The following is a 19,377-nucleotide window of genomic DNA, read 5'->3' on the forward strand; positions in this document are numbered from 1 at the left end:
TATTTCTAGATATGAAAATACCTTATAAAACATTTTGAAGTTTTTTTTTCTTCTTTTAAATACATCAAACAGATTATTTCACCATGGTTTTTCTCTAAATTTCCCTTCTCTTCGATCCTTCACCACCCATGGTTACCATCCATCTTCATTTTCACGTCTCTTCTCTTTATATGGTTGGGTGGTTAAGGATCAAGGAATAGAAAGAGTGGTTTGTAGTAAGAGAAGAGAAGACATAGGTTAGTATGCAACGCTGAGGAAGAAAGGATAAAATAAATTTAGATAAAAATATATTAATATCTTTTTAATGAAGGGTCAAATAAGAGTATTATAATTTATGGGGGTCTAGGAAGAAAAAAAGAAAATGATATTTTGACTCTTTTTTTTACAACAATTTTACTCTCTAAAATGGTAATTGACGTGAATTTTAATTTTAATTTTATTTTATTTTTTTTCAAAAAGACATTGTGGCAGCTAATAGTGAGAAGTGAAGAGGGGGAAATGTGGTTTTTCAATTATTTCTCTCTTCGCAGACCACTACTAATGGTGATGGAGAAGATGAAATTAAATAGTGTCTCTTTCCAACCTTTGTCGTTCCAATCACTGAAGTTGAGTGTCTCTATTGTCTTCAACATGGTTTTCAAATCAAATTCTTCTTGAAACCTTCTGCAAGTGTTGTATTTGTTGAACCCTAACGGAAACCCATTCAGTGCAAGGATTTTTGTTGTCGTTGGAGTTGTGTTAGGTTTGTGTCTCCCTTCCGTTAGTTCAAAGGAGCCTTAATGGTTGTGCTTGGTGGAAGGTTTAATTTTGTGTGTGTGTTATTTTTGTATCACAAGTTATAGTTTTTTTTTTTCGTTTTTGTAAAAGTCAAACACTTCGTGGGTTTGTAGTTTGAAATGATTATTTTAGAGGTTAGGGTTATAGTAGTCAATTTATTTTTGGTTCTTGTTGGCCCCAAAATTATTGCATTGAGATTTGTTGTTGGGGTTAAATTTGTTTATGGTTTTTGGTACTTGTTGGCCCTTTTATGTATGCGTGTGATTATGCCATTCAGTCTGAAATTTGGCTGGTTGATTTGTTGGTGTGAGATTGTGGTTAATTTCATCATGCACGAAAGGTGTACCTTGCTCTAATTCAGAGACAAGAATGTATATAAATGGCGACTTAGGGTATACCATATAAATTTGTAGATTGAAGGTGTTTACAATCCACATACTAGAGTGTTGAATTCATATTATTTAGAACTGACCCACTAGGTGACTTAGGCTATGTTGAATATTTTTGCTAACTTAGGGTACCTGTAACTTTGATTTCTAGTGTGATGATTGAATTATACATTGTTGCATGATACTGATTTCTACAAGAGAAAATGTGAACACATGATACTATTTTGAATCCTCGTGGTAGGCATGGTTGTTATTAGTTAACTTTATTTGTCATAACATTTGTTGGGTCATGAAGTTTTGACAGATAGTTATGTGATGATTGTAGGCAAAGAATGACATTTAACTAGATTTTGTTTATAGAAGTTTGACCTTAAGAAATAAAAGTAATTAGGTAGAAAAGTGTATAGTCATATATTGAGTTGGTTCATTAGTATTACTTACAGAAGAATTGTAGTGGTAGGTGGTGTTGTTGTTGTGGTGTTACCCACATAATATATGGTGTTTTTTATGTTTATTTAGCTATGTTTTTTAGCGTAAAAGTGATATTTTTAAGTTGTCCTTTGTGTTTGTGGTCACATCAGTTGTCCTATGTATTAGAGGAATGGTATCAAATTTGTTTCAATAAACACAAGTACCCTTTTTATGCATAACATTGTATTGGAAATGCATATGTTAGAAGTAGAAATTGCTTTCTTTATTTATGTGGATGTGAGTTTAACTAACTGTTGACCTATCTCATTATTTTTATATGGTTGGTATGCAATATGTTTCAATGCCTTGGTCAAACTAAATAACACTTAATTCATTTTTTTTTTGTCAAGTATAATGTTACTATAATATAATATATGCTTGATATTTTTATAATGTGATTTACAAAGATTAGTTTGTGGTTGTTTTACGCTGACCTGAGTTACATTAAGTGATGATGTCATATTTGTGTTTTGTGCATGGGTGAAATTTTTGAAAGAGAGAACAATTGCATTCATGTAACTCCAAGTTATGAATTTGTGCTAACCTCAATTATGTATTCAGGTTACAAATATGAAGGAAGTGATTTTATAGTGTTGTCCGCCAAAGATGTGATATTTTCAACTGAAATTATTTTGAAATTGTCTTTAATTAAAAATGACAACTTTATTTATTTGTTGGATGTTCCAGATTTGTTTTAGGCATTCATGCTGGACCAAATTTATTTGTAGTTTGAATAAGAAGTTAACAGAGGAACAAAATTCGTTCGTTCAAGTAGCACTATTTGGATGGTTGGCTGAGTAGAAAGAATCTATGAAGATATCAAGGAAACTTTTTAGTCTGTTAATTAGTAGGTGGGTCGAATGGCGGGGGATTTTGACATGAGCATAAAAGTTGTTGGATCTAACTTATTAGATGTATGTCTTGGACTGAGTTTGAGAGTGGTTGGTGAGAACATTGATTTAAACCAAGAAGAGGTAGATAATGATTGTAAGAAGTGTTTTGGTCTTGACAGGGTTGTTGATATTGAAATTTTTTATGACTACATATTAAAACATATTAAAGAGCTTTCTTTAGATGATTTATGTGAGCTTTATCTTTTGTTAGCAATTTCTGAGTTTTTGTTGCCCAATCGTAATGGAAGAGTTTTTTGTTATTTTGTTCAACATTGTTAATGACCTTGATAGTATTGGGAAATATAATTAGAGTGGTGTGGTGTATGAGTATTTGGTTGGGAGCATTTGTGAAGCTAAAATATTCTTGAGGGACAAACTAAGTAGCATATATTTCTATGTTGTTGGATGTGTCTATTTGTTACAAGTATTCCATGTTTAATTCATTTGGTTTTTCATTTGATGAGTTCAAAGTATGTGGTCATGCTTTCTTGACTAATTTTCCTTACAATTGTTTCAGTTATGGTCTTTAGAACATTTTCTCATTTTGAACTCAAAGGAATAATGTTTGATCACCAAATTCTCTAGAATCTTGCATTTGATGGAAGTGAAAGTAAGGGACCATGTAATTAACTGAAGTCTGAAAATGAACATGGTAGGCTTTGTATTTTGAGATTATGTTATTTATTTTGGTAAGATATTAAAATTTTTTAATTGTGTGATTTGTATTTATTAAAGCTTGTTATGAGAATCATGTAGGTTGTTAAAGATGTTGTTGCCTCTGTAGAAGAGCTTACCCAATCCTCTGTCAAAGAAGGTTTGAAAAATATGGATGTTGAACTTAGGGTGGGAGAAAACATGACTTAAGTTGTTCAACATAAAAAAAACGTTCTTGGGGAACTTCAAAAAGAACTTTTTGACTTGAAAGCAATGATGAGTGAGAGGAAGAAACAACGCCAGAAGTATGAGGGTGAAGAAAATTTTGGTCAGTTGATGATGTCAATACACCTCATTCCACCTAGACCAAGATCAGCCGAGGGCTGATCTTGGGGAGAGGGCTGGTTTTGTTGACAATATCTATGATCAAGGTGCCAAACATGAAGTTGCTCAAAATGAGGAATCGAGCAATCCCAACAAAGCAATATGTATGTACGATGTAAGGATGAACCACATAAGTGTTTCAAGAGTTGTGCAATACGAAATCCTTTTGCAATGTATAGCAAGAGGGAGCGCCATAAATAGTTCATTTAGAAAAATTATGTTTTTTGAAGTTAGGATTTAAATTATTAAGTTTGGAAATTGGTAACTGTACATTTAGATATTCTAAGTTTAAAACAATTTTATTGATTACTACTTTTATGAAATTGTAAGTGATTTATGGGAAGTTGTTGTTTTCCTTATTTATTCTTTCTTTGACATCTGGAAGTGTATTGTGGTGGATCTTGCAGAATGTTGTTCATAAATGATCGCCCTGATTTGGATTGAGTACCTATTGATTTTTTTAATTATTGTACCATTTGTAATAAAGTGAAAAAAGTTTATAGTTGGTCCACACATAATATTTGTGTGGTGAGAAATTATTATGTTCAAGGTTGTGAAGTGTTATGTGGTTACTTAGTAAAAAGTGGGTTATATGTAGAACAAATTTGATCACGTTAGATATGTTGCATATATCTTATTAAGGTGGTTTGATTCACTAAAAGTGGGTTATATGTACAAACCATTTTCACACATACTATGCCAAAATCTTCAACAAACAACGCTTTTTTTTACTAATAGATAATGCTTTTTAAGCGCTGTCTATTGGAGTGATATCTATTAATAGAGAGTAGTTGTAAAAAAGCGCTATCTAATGACATATTATAGACAACGCTTCTCAAATAAATGTTGTCTTTATAATCCGAAAAAAGACAGTGATTTCTACAAAAAGTGCTCTCTATCTATCCTATTATATACAACATTTTCTAAAACAAACTTACATCAATAGATAGCGTTTTCTCAAACAAACACTCTATCTATATTTTTCACTAAGATAGCGCTTTTATAAAAAAGTGTTCTCTATTTGTCCTCTAATAGTAACATTTTCTAAATCAAATTTAAATAATTCACTACATTTTCACAATTTTTAATTGTTTTAACAATTTTATAATTATATAGTTTTATAATTTTGTAATTTTATAAACACGTTATTTGAATAGTTTAGATCAACAATAAAAGAAAAGTGTAAGCCTTTCGCAAATAATCTTGAAAATAATCCACTTGAATAACTAGCATAAATTATGTTTCCTCTTAATACATATTTTAAGAAACCCTTCATCAAAATTTTAAGCAAGATAAAAATAAAATATAATAAAAAAATACACAAAAATCATCTCCAAAGTAGCCATCCAACAATTCACGTGCATGCTTGTATACTTTTCCTTCTCTTTAGGACTCATAGACTTTCATGCATTTGAAGAAGCCTTTGTTGCCTATCAAAAGAAAAAGAGTTACTAAAATTAATAAATGACGAACAACTACAAACATAACAACTACAATTCTAAGAGTTAAAAAGGATACTCAAAACTTTAAGGCATAGTGACTCACAGTGGGAAGCACTGTAGTCTTTGATGAATTTCTTACCATAACAATTGATTTAAGAATTGGTGGCTAAGCGATTTTCTTCTGAAAGAAGGAAATAATCCTCCCATTATCTCCACCATTGATGCACCAACATTCACAAGAAAGTTCCTAAAGGATTCAAAGAAGCTTCCAACTTGTCAGGTTCATATTCAGATGCTGGAATTAAAGGAGGTCTGATAGATTTCAATGGCTTTTGATATGGACCTGAAGGGACTTAAGATGTTACCATTAACGGAACCTGAGCCTACAATAAACATGAGATGGATTATAGAGCATGCATATGTAGTATCATGATGCTATATCAGCATGCAAGTAATGCAAAGTTCAAATGAAAATTAATAACTTGAAACTATAGATAGTTCTTCTACTATGCAACTTTGTGGAAGCAACATGATGCCTTTTACAACATAGTTTAAGAACCACAGTCCTCAAACAATACTGTAATTCCTTCACGAAGTTCTATAACTACGAGTTTGGTAAGAGAAAATGGATATTTTGATAGGAAAGAAATTGAAGAATTAAAAAAAATGTTTGAGACCCACAAATTTATTCTCCAAAAAATAGTGAAGAAAAACACAAAAATGAAAATTTAAAATACAAAACAATAAATTATGTTGTGTAACCAAGTTTAACTTACAAAATACTCCTATAATGAATTATGGGAGGTTTGAGTTTTCTTCTTTTATTCAAACCTCTACTCTAGCTATCAAAAGAAGTATTTTAAGAAAAACATGGAAGAAAAGAATACAAAGGGTTCCTTTTACTAATTTTCTTCTCTTGTCTCTTTATGAAATTAATGTATGTAGTTAGAGTGGAAAACAAGAAATAAGAGTAAATTGAAGTTTACCTTATGAACTCCAACTCTTGAGAAAGTTAAAAGTATATATAACAATCAATGAACATGTCCAGTTAACCAAGATTACTAACCAACAATCTGACTATAGGATTAGTTATTTTGCTTACCAAGATCAATTGTAATGAAAATATTTAAAAAGCTCCTCAAGATGCTGCAAAAAAGAACAAGTATTTGTGGAGTCAAAGTATCTAAAAAAAAGTGAACAAAAGAACTAATCCAAAGAGTTAATTAGCTAACCCAAGAGCAATATAAGGAGAAAGAGAAAGAAAGTTGAATTTTTATAGCACTTAACATCCAACCAATAAAATGTCAATTGGCACTCCTCTAAAAGTATGCATCTCCCTCCTCTGCCGCCACTCCTCCGTCTCGATTGGCAGCGAATACGTTATCATCAACACAATGTCATTTTCTCGTTTCCCAATTTACTTCCATTAAAATTTTTTCGAAAGCATTAGCAATAAGGTGAAGGACACACATTTCACACATCTAACCCAACCTCTTTGATCAAAGGAAAGCATACTAGAGTTTGCGCCCACTGAGATCAACGCACAAATAAAAAAAAATGAAAAACCTAGTATCAAGAAAAAGCCACTTGTTCACAGTAAAAGTAAGATTAAAAGGGTTTAGCTGGAAAAAAAAACTAAGAAAAAACGAGAAATTGAAAAGTTTGGGTTTCAGAAGTACCATATATATATATATATATATATATATATATATATATATATATATATATATATATATATATATATATATATATATATAATAGGAGTGTGAATAGCAAAAAGAAGGCCGCAATGGGGAGAATGCTAGTGAACGGAACAGATAGTCGTGCGACCAGAGAGATTTCTTTCTTAGGTGAATAGGAGAATACTGAGTGGTAGAGCAACAATTTGAACCATTTTTTTTCTAGAGATTTTTCTTACTCGTTATCTATTCATATCAAAATACATAACACACTATCTATTCATATCACAAACATAACACTTAAATAACTTGACGCTTTCTATTAATCTACATAAAATTATTATTATTATTATTTTAAAAAATAAATCAGCTATAAACAACGCCTTAATGATAAAGCACTATTTATAAGTGGTTACTTTTATAGCGTGTATTATATAAAGCATTGTCTTTTGATGTTTTGATTTGATATATAGCGCTTATTTAATTAAACGCTTTCTAAAAGGTGCTATATATTGCTCATTTTGGTGTAGTGACACCACAGATTGTAGAGGTGTGCAAAATGTTTATCGCAAGTCAATAGTTAATAGTATACTAGTTAACATTTAATTTGTCCAGTCTTGTCATGTTTGTCGTGTGGGACTTGTGGACCAATTATACCACAACATATTTGATAATGTTAAATATGTTGCATGTACCTTATTAAGGTGGTTTGATTCTCTAAAAGTGGATATATGTACAAACCTTTTTATAGACCACAGATAATGAGTTGTGCAAAATGTTCATGGTAGGTCACACTTTATAGTATACTGGTTAGCATTTTAATTTGTCTAGACTTGCCATGTCTATCATGTGAAACTTATGGACCAATTATACCACAACATATTTGATGACGTTAAACTTATGTACAAACCATTTTCACATACCATAAATTGTGAATATTTTTTAGCATAGTTAAACACTTCATAGTATATTGGTTACCATTTAATATTTTCATAGTTCAAATGTCTATCAAGTGTGACATGTGGATTTACTTGATCCATGTGTGTCATTTGACTAATAGTGGGTTACATGTACAAATTTGGGTTAAATGGTGAATAAAGTGCACAAAATAACTTGAATGCCATAAATGTAGGACATTCTTACAAACATATACAGTCATAAAATTGTAAGTAGAAATGACCAAATTAAACCCTAAAGTTAAATATAAATAGTATAAACATTAAGGACATTAAACAATTATTAGTTTCATAAGTGATAAATTATCCATAATAGAGGATCTAACCTTAGAGATCTCCCCAACCTCAAAACATGGAACATTGGTACGTGGAGGAACTATCCTCTTCAGCATATCCTCCACATTGACTACCACACTTGGCTGCACATTGGGGTCCATATTGGGTTGCTCATTGGGTTCCATATTTGTGTTTTCATTTGTGTTTTGATTAGGCTGCATTTTGGCCTCCACATTGGGTTTCACAGGATGGTTAAGTCGCATTATAAGCATAGAAGTCTTAACTTGTTCTTTAGTTTGAGGAGTTATGTCAAAATTGAAAACCTAGTCATGACAAAAAATAACATACAATGTGAGTTTAACCTAATCATTGAAATGAATAAAAGACAAATTTGTTTATAGTTTATTTATTTGCCTTAACAATGTTCCTAAGTGTGATGTTGAGGTAGGCAGTCCATTGATTGAGTTTGAAGATGGAAACCTAATCAATAAAAATGCATCCACTTTTAAGAGAAATAGTATGTGAAGACGATAGACAACACACACACACACACACACACACACACACACACACACACACACACACACACACACACACATATATATATATATATATATATATATTGGATTTTGTACTTCTTTTAATAGTAGGACAAATCCAACAATATGTAGAGCTCTTTATTGTGGATGCTACCCATGGTTGTATCAAATGGGTCCTGACACAACTACGCAAAATAAACAACACAGTTCACCACTTCATTAAACAAAACTCATCACTTAAATCAACAAAATTCATGTTTCCAAAACTGAAGTAAAAATTCATGTCAACCAAAACTTTTGCATAAATTGCTTTCAAAGTGCTTTCTTCATTCGATCAATGACAACAAATAAAAACCATGACTACATAACACACACATAACATTCAATTTAATCAAGGATCAAACAACAATTTCAAGTCCATCAAACTTAGCCAAAATTCAAATTTGAAATCTCAACCAATTTAGAAGTCCACAAGATGCATTTCAATGTATCCAATTTCACACCCAACAAAAACCTAACCAATCCCATCATACTCAGAAATAAATCGGTCACAAAGACAGTCACAACCAACCAAGAATATTGAAACCCTACTATCAACAACCAACATATAACATTCCAAAAAGTTAAACTTTCCATTTTTGACACAATAAAACAAAGCAAAGGGCAAATAAAACTAACAAACAATAAACCAATGCTCCAAACTTGGTATTACACACAACCATCCTGTTTCTTCCAAATCCAGGCTTGAAGAAGACTACCACCAAAGCCAATGAAGGATGACCACCATGCACAAAACCACTTTCGCCATAACAACAGTCATAGATGCCCAATTGAAACACCGTCACCAGGGCTGTTCAATATCACCAACACATAAACAACGATAGGGCGACGACATAAAGACGAAGCAAAAAATAGTATCGCGTCTGCTACACCAACACAAATGTAAACAACGATAGGGCGACGACATAAAGACGAAGCAAAAAATAGTATCGCGTCTGCTACACCAACACAAATGTAAGAAACCTTCACAACATTGATAAAAAAACAAAACATTTAGGAAGGGGAAAACAACTTACTTTAATGGAAGAAAACCACTACCTTCATAAAGCCTTTTCACACTTTAAAGAGAGGGGAGACGAGTTTCAAATAAAACCAAACATTGCACAATGTTTTCCAAAACGTGAGAAGCCAAAGGTCTATGCAAGAGAGAAACACCAAAATATTTGAAAACGTGAGAAACCGCCTTTCTCCCTCTTCACTTCCCACCATTAGTTGCCATAATATCTTTTTGCAAAAAATAAAATTAAAAATCCACGTCAACTACCATGTTAAGGAGTAAAATTGTTTTAAAAAAAATGAGAGCCAGAATATTATTTTCCAAGAAAAAAATAGAATTTTGTGAAGAAAAAGTCTTTAACTCAATTGGCTTTCTCCACGACATATATTAGAAAGATAAATTTATTGAAAAGTAATATATCTTGTGAAGGTTTTTTTTTTCAATGGTATTTGAAAGTTAAAATCAACTTCGACTAGTTTGAAATGATAATTTTGTTTTTTGGTGTTGTGTAGAAGTAATGGGAAATTACTTCAATTATATGCAACTTTATATAAAGGTTGGAAATTTGAAAAAAAAAATACCACGTCAACCTTGATCTTGATGTTATGTAGTCCTCCCTCTTTGGTTTTGTTTGGGTTAGAATTGAATGAATAAAAGACAATTATAGGAATGATGTAAGTGTTTTAAGTTTAACCGTGTACGTCAAAAGTTTTATTCCAAATTAACTCTTCAGCAGAAAATTTTACTTAGCTTTAGTAAAACTTCAGTCACAAAAAAAAATTGTTTGACTTATTGAAAACTTTAATTTAAATAAAAATGTTCACACAAGAACTTTTACTTAATTTAGACTAAAATATTTTATTTGTGCAAAATATTTATTTGACTTGATGAAATTTAACTTAACAATTTAGTTATCTAAGTTAATAATTTTAATTTAAAGATTTATCCAAAAGTACCATTGAATTTTAATTTAAAAATTCAACCAAAAATAAAACATTGTACTTAATTTAGTTAAATGTGTTTATCAATTTAGTTAAAAGTATTTATCTGACTTAATGAATTTTAACTTAATATTTTAGTATAAAAAGTCAATGCTATTAGTAGCATAGACACTTTTTATATATTTTATTCTCTCATTATCCTTGTACCATAGTCTATTTATTATTTATTAACAAAATATCTTTAATTAGAATAAAAATAGGACAAAAATTAAGGTTTGAGGTTATATTTTACTTTTACTTAAATGAAAATTCTTTGCGTAAGTAAAAAATATTAAAAAATTTAGTCTCAACAACAAAATCAAACAAGATTTCAAGAATAATTTCAAAATCATTTTAATAATACAACTCTTTAACAATTTAAATGATTAATCCAAACTAAAATTTGCTCAAATATCATCCTTTTGTTCATTTCAATTTAACATCAGTCCCTTAACTCAAAATATGCAAATTTATGCTCATATCAAATTCATAATCTCTCATAAGAAAGATTATATAAATTTACTCTACTTATCTACATTATATTAAAAACTTCATTCAAGAAATTGTTATACTTAACATGTCTAATTACTAGGTCAACTCATTAGATCTTCATAAAATCAATATTTAATGGCAATATCACTACTACTAGTAGTAGTAAAACAGGTCAGGTCGGTCCGTTTTAGCTTGTACAACCCTTGGTCCACTAAAAATGAATCGGGTTAGGTTGACCCACCATTGTAAAAAAGACTAAGAATTGTAACCCACCTTGCCAAATGGCGGGTTAGCATGCGAGGCTGCCACTTTTTTTTTTAATATTTTAAAATTTTTATTTATAAAATTTATTTGTATATACTTATAAATTAATATTTAAATCATATTTAATCATGTAAATATTTTCTAAGCTTTTAATTGACTAATTAATATTTTTAATTGGATAAATTAAAATAATTATTATATTTACATGTTAAATTACTCTATTATAACTAATCATCAGAACTTAGTTTGTAGATGTTAATATTTAAATTATAATAGTATTATATATTTATATCTTTACAAAAATATAATATAAAAAATATAATATTTTTAATTATTATTAAAAAAAATGGGTCATGGGCAAGGATGGACTGGCAGGCCAGGCCAAAATGGGTTGGCGGGTTGAAAAAGCCAACCTGACCTGTTCCGTTTTTTAAGGTTGGTGGACTGGCCTCTCAAGGCCGACTCAATTTGCCACCCATAATTACTACAATAAGATAATCTATCATGGAATACTAATTAATCCATATTCTCTCACCTGACATGTTTATTTTCAAAGGTATTTCGAAAACTCCATGCAATACAATTATTCTAAAGTCTAAGGATTTATATTAAAGTATCCATGTTGGGTTATGTTTCATATGTTTTGGTTATAGTCATTGAGAGATTGTGGTTCTATATATATGACATTGGTCTTATATATATAAGACACTATTTTAACTCAAAACCTTATAAACAATGGTGTTATGAGTCTTTATTCTTATATAGTGTTTAATTTTATCTATTTTATATAATGTGAGACTTTTGACCAAACATGACAAAAAATTCATATATGATAAATCAAGTTGAGAAAATTACTTTTATCATCTTATCCACAAAGATTGATTACAACAATATATAAAAAAGAACAAAAAATACTTAAAATAAACACGAAAATACTCTCTTTAAAAATATGATAGGTTAGAATGAATCCTTAAATCCTTAAAACCTGTAATAAGTATTTAAAAACAAGTTATATTCTAAAAGAATTTTGTTGTAAAGAAAAAATTAATCAAGTTCGCTTCGTTAACAGTAGGTTTTTCATGTTTCAAATTCCAAATTCAATCTATATTAACAATGCATACATGTTAACACATATTCTATTATTTAATAAATTTCATATGAATAAAGCTTATTATTTGCATTTTTTATTTGCAAAATAGCTTGTGTGTAAAAGAAGTGTGAAATTTAGAGTTTGGAGTAGTTTGGTTGGTGAAAGCCACGAGGAATCAAACGTAGTAGGTGGGATTCGATATTACTTTTGATAAGGGGTAGGTGCACTCCAATTTTGCTGCAATTAATTATTATATTATTAAACAAGCCTTACTAAAATACTTAATAGCTCATCCACTTAACTAATATTGGATGAATTTATTTGAGGATTTCTTAGATCACTTTTCTTAATATACAAAGTATTTATTATATTTTTTATACTTATTTAAACTTTTTCTTAAAAATAAAAAGTATAGTTTAAAATAATATATTTCGATAAACTATATTAACAACTTCGAGAAAGAATATTATACTATTAGTCGTTTCACTAAGAATTTTGTAATTAATTTATAACTATACTTATTTCTTTGAATAAATTATTGGGGAAATATGCTCAATACCAATTTTCTTTTATCTTATTAATATCAATTTGTTAACAAAAGTAACAAAAGTTACATTATATATTATTATTATTATTATTATTATTGCAATCAGTGAAAAAACATACTGTGTTTATTTTATGATAAAAAAATTATAATTATTATAAAAGTGAATATAAATAATTTTTATAATTTTATTAATTATATTTTTTATTTATTTTGTGGATAATTTTTGTATTATAAATGATTATTTTAATTTAAAAATAGTTAAATTAAAAAGTGGTTAAATTTAAAAAATGATTAAATTTAAAAAAAAGTACCGCTTAAAAAATAAAGTTAGAAAAATAATTATTTTAATTTTAAAAAGGCATTAGTTAAAGGATAAATTAAAAATAAAATGCGTTCATATAATAGGATAAATGAACATTTAGTAGTTGGTATGTCTTAAATGTGTTGAGGGACATGACATGTGTACGCTGATTACATTAAGTTACTTTCTGCCTAATTTCTTGAAAGGCATTTGCTAAAGCAACTCAGATAGAGAGAAAATAATTATTTAAATAAAGAAACAAACAAAAATATGTTACTTAAATCATTAGAATTAAAAAAAAGAGTACAATTTTTTCTTCATTTGTTTATTTTCATGAAGGAAAAAAAATAAAAATAATTTTATTTTTACTTATTTAAAAATAAAATACAATTTCCCCTAATTTATTATAAGAATTAAACATTCAAATTTGGCGTCTACATAACCCAGTAGCAACTAGTTATATCCTATAGTTCATTCTGCTCCTTTCATTCACGTCTATTCAATCTAACTTTCCTTCCTCATACCAACCCTTAACACAGCTAAACTTCAACTTGTTAGTCTTAGATTCACTCACTTTATTTTCTTTTACTATATTATAATTTAATGTCTTCAAATTTGTGTATAAAATTTGTTCACTTGATTAAACATGTCATTTCTGGTTTGATTGTGCAGTATTCACCTCAATGGCACCAAATTCTGCAATGCCAGATGAACAGGTAAGCCCAGAATCATGCCTCCAATCTTTGCTTTTGATGGATCAGTTTCATTCTCTTCTGGCATGCTCGTCCTTTCTTGGTAGAAAAGAAAGATTGTGTTTGTAATTGCTACCTAACATCAAAAATGGGTTTCTGCAACTTTTGTCCAAATAATACATAGTTGTTGTTGTTGGTTTTGATGTTAAGGTTGTCGTTGGAGAGGAGATAGATCATGTAAGAGTGGTCACATTGAACAGGCCGAAACAGTTGAATGCCATCTCACCAGAACTGGTAGATCCAGTTACCTCAACTTTCAAAATTTTCCCTTCATTTATTTCTGCAACAATATTATTAGCTTGTGAAAAAAGATGAAAATTGCTGAAATGGTTTCAGGTTTCTCTGCTAGCAACGTATTTGGAAAAGTGGGAGAAAGATGAAAATGCAGAGCTAGTTATCATAAAGGGAACTGGTCGTGCTTTTTGTGCTGGAGGGGATCTGAGAGTGTTCTATGATGGCAGAAAAACAAGTTAATGAATCTTTCTCAGTAGTATTTTAGAGAAAACAAGTTCACATAGAGATTTCATTCTTTTTTTCTATAGGAAAATACCTTGCAATATACTGTGAAACACACTCTATTTAAGAAGTTATTATTCAGTGAAAATCATAGTAGATGATATCTAGGAGAATTCACCCAATTTTCTCACTTCAAGAGTGATTCATTTCTTCTTCACAGAGGATGCTTGTCTTGAAGTTGTCTACAGATATTACTGGCTATGCTACCACATTAGTACCTACAAGAAAACCCAGGTTTGATTTAGAACATGATTCCACACTCTCCTGAAAATTTTGAGGCAAAATGTACTTGTGAAAATTAGTGAAATCTCATGTTTTCTTGAATGGATTTATTATGTTATAACAGGTTGCTCTTGTTCATGGAATTTCAATGGGTGGAGGTGCAGCTTTGATGGTCCCTTTGAAGTTTTCAGTAGTAACAGAAAAGACTGTGAGTATTTATAATAACTACTTTAAATTGTCATATTTAAAGTGATTTTTGATTGTGGACAGAGTAAAAATCATTGTGCTCACTAAACATCAAAATTAAACTCATTTTCTAAATCCTTAACTTTTTTGTGGTGTGTTCTAACAATGCCTGGACAGGTTTTTGCCACTCCTGAGGCAAGTTTTGGTTTTCATACTGATTGTGGCTTCTCATACTACCACTCTCGTTTACCAGGGCATTTGGGTAACCACAATCTCTCAAAGAATTCCTTTTACTGTTTTCAAAATTTTCCCTCTTACACTTCTATGTTCCTAGCAGTTTGTTCTTCAATAACAGTAGAAGTGTCCTTAAAAGTTTACTGACTTGGCATAAATGATTATAAAAATGAAGAAAAAATCATCAGAGAAATTACACAGAAAAGTGAGGAGATGTAATCATGCATGTAATATCACAGGTGAATACTTGGCACTTACTGGAGGAAGGTTGAGTGGGAAGGAAATAGTTGCAGCTGGACTGGCAACTCATTTTGTTCTTTCTGAGGTTTGATTGATTATCTTTAGTCTCTGTAATAAATGACTCTGTCTTTTCATAAAGTTTCATCCCAAAAAAAAAAATTCAATAAAATGAGTTTCAATTATAACAAATATGCTTATCAGTTTAAAAAGAAAACTTCACCTTGTTTACATTTTCTGTTCTCTGCTCTTAGGACATTGGTCCACTGAAATAATGTCTTGTCAAATTTGTATGAAAAAGAAGAAAAACTAGTAAAAGAAGCACCAGAATGTTTCTCTTAAAAGTGCTTCTCAGCATTCAAGTCACAGGGTGTTTGTTATATATAATTGGGGTTTTAAGTGTTACTTTGAAAGATGATGCTTACATTTTTGGTGTACCAGAAAATTGGTGAGTTGGAGAAGCGCTTGATTAGCTTGAATTCTGGTGATGAGAATGCCATAAGATCAGTGCTTGAAGAATTTTCTTCAGAAGTTATTCTTGATGAAGAGAGTATCTTAAACAAGTAATCACTTTTTCATGAATGATCTGTTATTTATTTTCTACCTGGTTTTACTCTCGCTGTTACCAGCAAATTGCACTATGCTGAAGACAGTAGTAACCTTTGGAGATTTTTAGGCAGTCAACAATTAATGAGTGCTTCTCAAAGGATTCTGTGGAAGAAATTATAAAATCATTGGTAAGTTTCTTAGTATTTCCACAGGAACATTATTTTCTGATTGCATGTTGAGTCCTTTCTAGGCTGTTATATATGACTATGATATTCAATCTGAAGGAAGTTGAAGCAAACAAAGAAGGAAATCGATGGATCGGTGCAGTTGTGAAAGGAATGAAAAGATCATCACCAACTGCATTGAAAATAACATTAAAATCGGTAAGGATTTCTTAATATGAATTTTGTAAGATCTTAGACTGGATTCTAGATATTGAGTTTTTCAAATCATTGAATGGTAGATAAACTTGAGGTAAAAGGAACCAAACATTATTTATTTTTTCCTAAACTTCTGAGATTATTTTCTTCTGACTTGATAAAATGAAAAATGATGAAAACATCCTAATCAGCATTATAATGGTGAATTGACCATGAAAATACACATATTCATGCATTCATACTGTGCAATTGTGCTTAAATGCAACTAAGGCAACAATTTTCCCTTCTGAGTTTTGAAAACTACTCTCTTTGAAATCTATAAGAAACTATATCAAGACACAGAACAGAAATGGTAAATACATAATCAAGTTTTCCTTGTAAAGAAATGATGATATGTTGGATATGTACAGGTTCGTGAAGGGAGGAGTCAAACACTAGCTCAATGCTTAAAAAAGGATTTCAGATTAACAATGAACATACTTCGAACTACAATATCTGAGGATATGTATGAGGTAACTGGTGTTGTTTCTTTGGTAGAACAAATTTTGACAGAAGAGTGTTCGATTTTGTTGAAGTATTTTGAACTTGTTCCCTACTAAATTCTGAAGCAAATTTTTTCTGCATTTTGATGAGAAGGGTATTAGAGCTCTTACCATTGACAAGGATAATTCTCCTAAGGTATTCTCTCTCTGGTTTCTCTTCTCTTCCAAAACATACATGCATTCTCCTTTTATATTTAATAGGATTGCCTATTTTTCCATGTTAAAGAGGGAGTAAAAGTGATTCATTAATAAATTTAGTAAACATGCATTATCAATATCATTCATAAATCACTTCTAGTATAACTTTTAAAATACTATTGAAATTAACAAATTCATCATGCATAGTAGTTTGATTCACAACCGTGTAAAAAATATTTACTCTGTCAGTACATGTACTATTTATTCTTCATTAATTTCTACATTCTTTCTTTTTCTATTGTGGTTGATCTTAGTAATGAAAAGATAGAACTATATGGATGTTGCACCTTTCCATAGTTGAAAGCTATAACTTGAGTATTTAGAGAAGGCCAGTTAGTAGTTTACACGGTAATTCTTAGAAAAAGTTTACAATAATAAAAATGAATTACACATACGAAAAGGAAAGTTAAGTTACTTGTTTTAAGTTTTTCAAATTCATAGATGGAAATCCTTGTTTGAGTACATAGATCCAAAACCTTGAAATAATGAGTTTATGTACATTAATAAATTAAAGTCCGTCACGGAAACACACCACCAGCTTTGATGTGTGCTTTTTTTTTTTTTTTCTACGAGCAAGAATTCATCAATGTTGGCGCAACGATCAAAAACCTTAAAAGAGTATAGGTCTATAAGTCTTATTTTTTATATAATATTCAACTTTTCTATTTTATCTTACGTGGAACATAAACCAATACTTGAATTCCTAGCATTTTTTTCATACATTACTCAAAATTTTCATTTTTATTTAAATGTGAAACTTTCAACTCATACTTAAACTTTTACAATAAACTTTTACAATACTAGTTATATGCCGGAGAGAAATGTAAGCTTTAAACTCAAAATCTAATGAGTACTAGCAAAATCAGTCCAAAATTGCTTTTTATTTTGACAAAAAAAGGATTATTCTTTCTGTTTGTGTTTTATAATACTAAAATATAACCTTGTTCAGTGGGAACCTCCATCGCTTGACAAAGTAGAAGATGAAAAGTTGGAGTTGATCTTTCAGCCATTTGAGCAGAATTTGGAGTTGCATATTCCAGAAAGTGAGGAAAGCAGGTTAGTTGGTGTTTGAGTTTTTATTCAATAATTATCATTTCTTAACCTAAATTCATCTGTTGTATAACAAAAGTTTCTCTCTGACTTCAAACAGGTGGGATGGTAAATACGAGAATTCAGCTTATGCTGTTCCAAATTGAGAAAAATTCCTATCACTTATTAAATGCTGCTTCTTTTAGAGTTCCTCCAACATTATGTCATGAATCAATAAATTTCTAGAGATGAAAAAAGTTCATGCAAAGTTTGCTGTCACTATTTTGAGGAAAGAAATATGAACATTGAGATGGTACAAGTATAGATGAATTGTGATGTGAGAGTATAATGCTATGCGTATTTATTTCAACAAAGTTTACCTTCCAGTTTATGAATGGTTAATGTGCTTAGTTATTTATTTTTAAATAAATGCATAATTTAGTTATTTAACCTAATGTCATCTGAATGAAAAATTTTGAGATGCAAAGAGCATGGTAATTATTTTTTGGACTCTAAACATGCATCACTCTTAGAATTGTCAACCCAGAAATGTTTGAAAACAATTGACAAACTTTGGTGGCAGGAAGAAAAAGTAACACAAAAAACTTGTACTGTAACATCTCTCTCATTGTTTGAAAGAGTAAATAAGGCAATGACGGTTTTTGCAAGGGAAAATTATTATATTTTTAATTAGAATAAAAAAATCCGTAACAGAAACAAAAATATTTTACTATTTAATGTTCCTATATTTTGGTTTATAGAATAGAGAGGCTTTTTCCGTCTTTAAATTTCAAATTTTATTATTTTATTATTTTAATATCTTTGGTCAGACCTTTATAAAACTTTTTGTGACGTGACTAAGTAAAAGCTACGTTGTCCATCATGAAGAATCATAAGTGTGGTGATGACTATTTTTTATTTTTGTTAGTGACATAAGTAAAAATTGACTAAAGTCTAATGAAAAGAATTAAAATCATAAAATTTAATGAATAAAAATTAATAGACCGAAACAGACAAGAATTGTATTATTGGAACTGAACATATTTAAACTTAATACTTTAATTGAAATATTTTTGAAAGTATCAAATACTGATAGAAATACTATTTAAGTGTGGCTGGAATACTCAATTAATATTTCATTTATTTAAGTAGCTATATTAGAGAATAAGAAAAAAAATAGCTCGTATTTTTAGCTTTTACTGAATTTGGAAAAGAAAGTATTCCTTTAGTCCACAATTCAAAAATTTGTGATTTTAATTTTTAAACACTAAATTTGAAAGACTCAAACGCCCTTTTAAAACAACTTATAATTTCTTGAATTTAATATTTGGAGACTAAAAT

At 29.8% G+C, this 19,377-nt stretch overlaps 1 protein-coding gene across 1 annotated transcript; it reads left to right on the plus strand.

The window, feature by feature from the left end:
- The first annotated feature begins 13,619 nt into the window (after positions 1 to 13,619).
- LOC114186829 (ATP-dependent caseinolytic (Clp) protease/crotonase family protein) lies at positions 13,620 to 18,431 on the plus strand. The gene is made up of 15 exons (XM_028074871.2): positions 13,620 to 13,744; positions 13,864 to 13,907; positions 14,094 to 14,177; positions 14,280 to 14,412; positions 14,620 to 14,693; positions 14,806 to 14,889; positions 15,045 to 15,129; positions 15,341 to 15,426; positions 15,780 to 15,901; positions 16,015 to 16,075; positions 16,172 to 16,270; positions 16,678 to 16,779; positions 16,904 to 16,945; positions 17,957 to 18,063; positions 18,158 to 18,431. Exons 2-15 carry the CDS (start codon positions 13,875 to 13,877, stop codon positions 18,201 to 18,203), a joined length of 1,158 nt encoding a protein of 385 aa, XP_027930672.1. The 5' UTR covers positions 13,620 to 13,744; positions 13,864 to 13,874; the 3' UTR covers positions 18,204 to 18,431.
- The last annotated feature ends 946 nt before the right edge of the window (positions 18,432 to 19,377 follow it).

This window comes from Vigna unguiculata, chromosome 6 (assembly GCF_037176805.1).
Source record: "Vigna unguiculata cultivar grain cowpea cultivar isolate G323 ecotype 2 chromosome 6, ASM3717680v1, whole genome shotgun sequence".
In the NCBI taxonomy this organism is placed as follows: domain Eukaryota; kingdom Viridiplantae; phylum Streptophyta; class Magnoliopsida; order Fabales; family Fabaceae; genus Vigna; species Vigna unguiculata.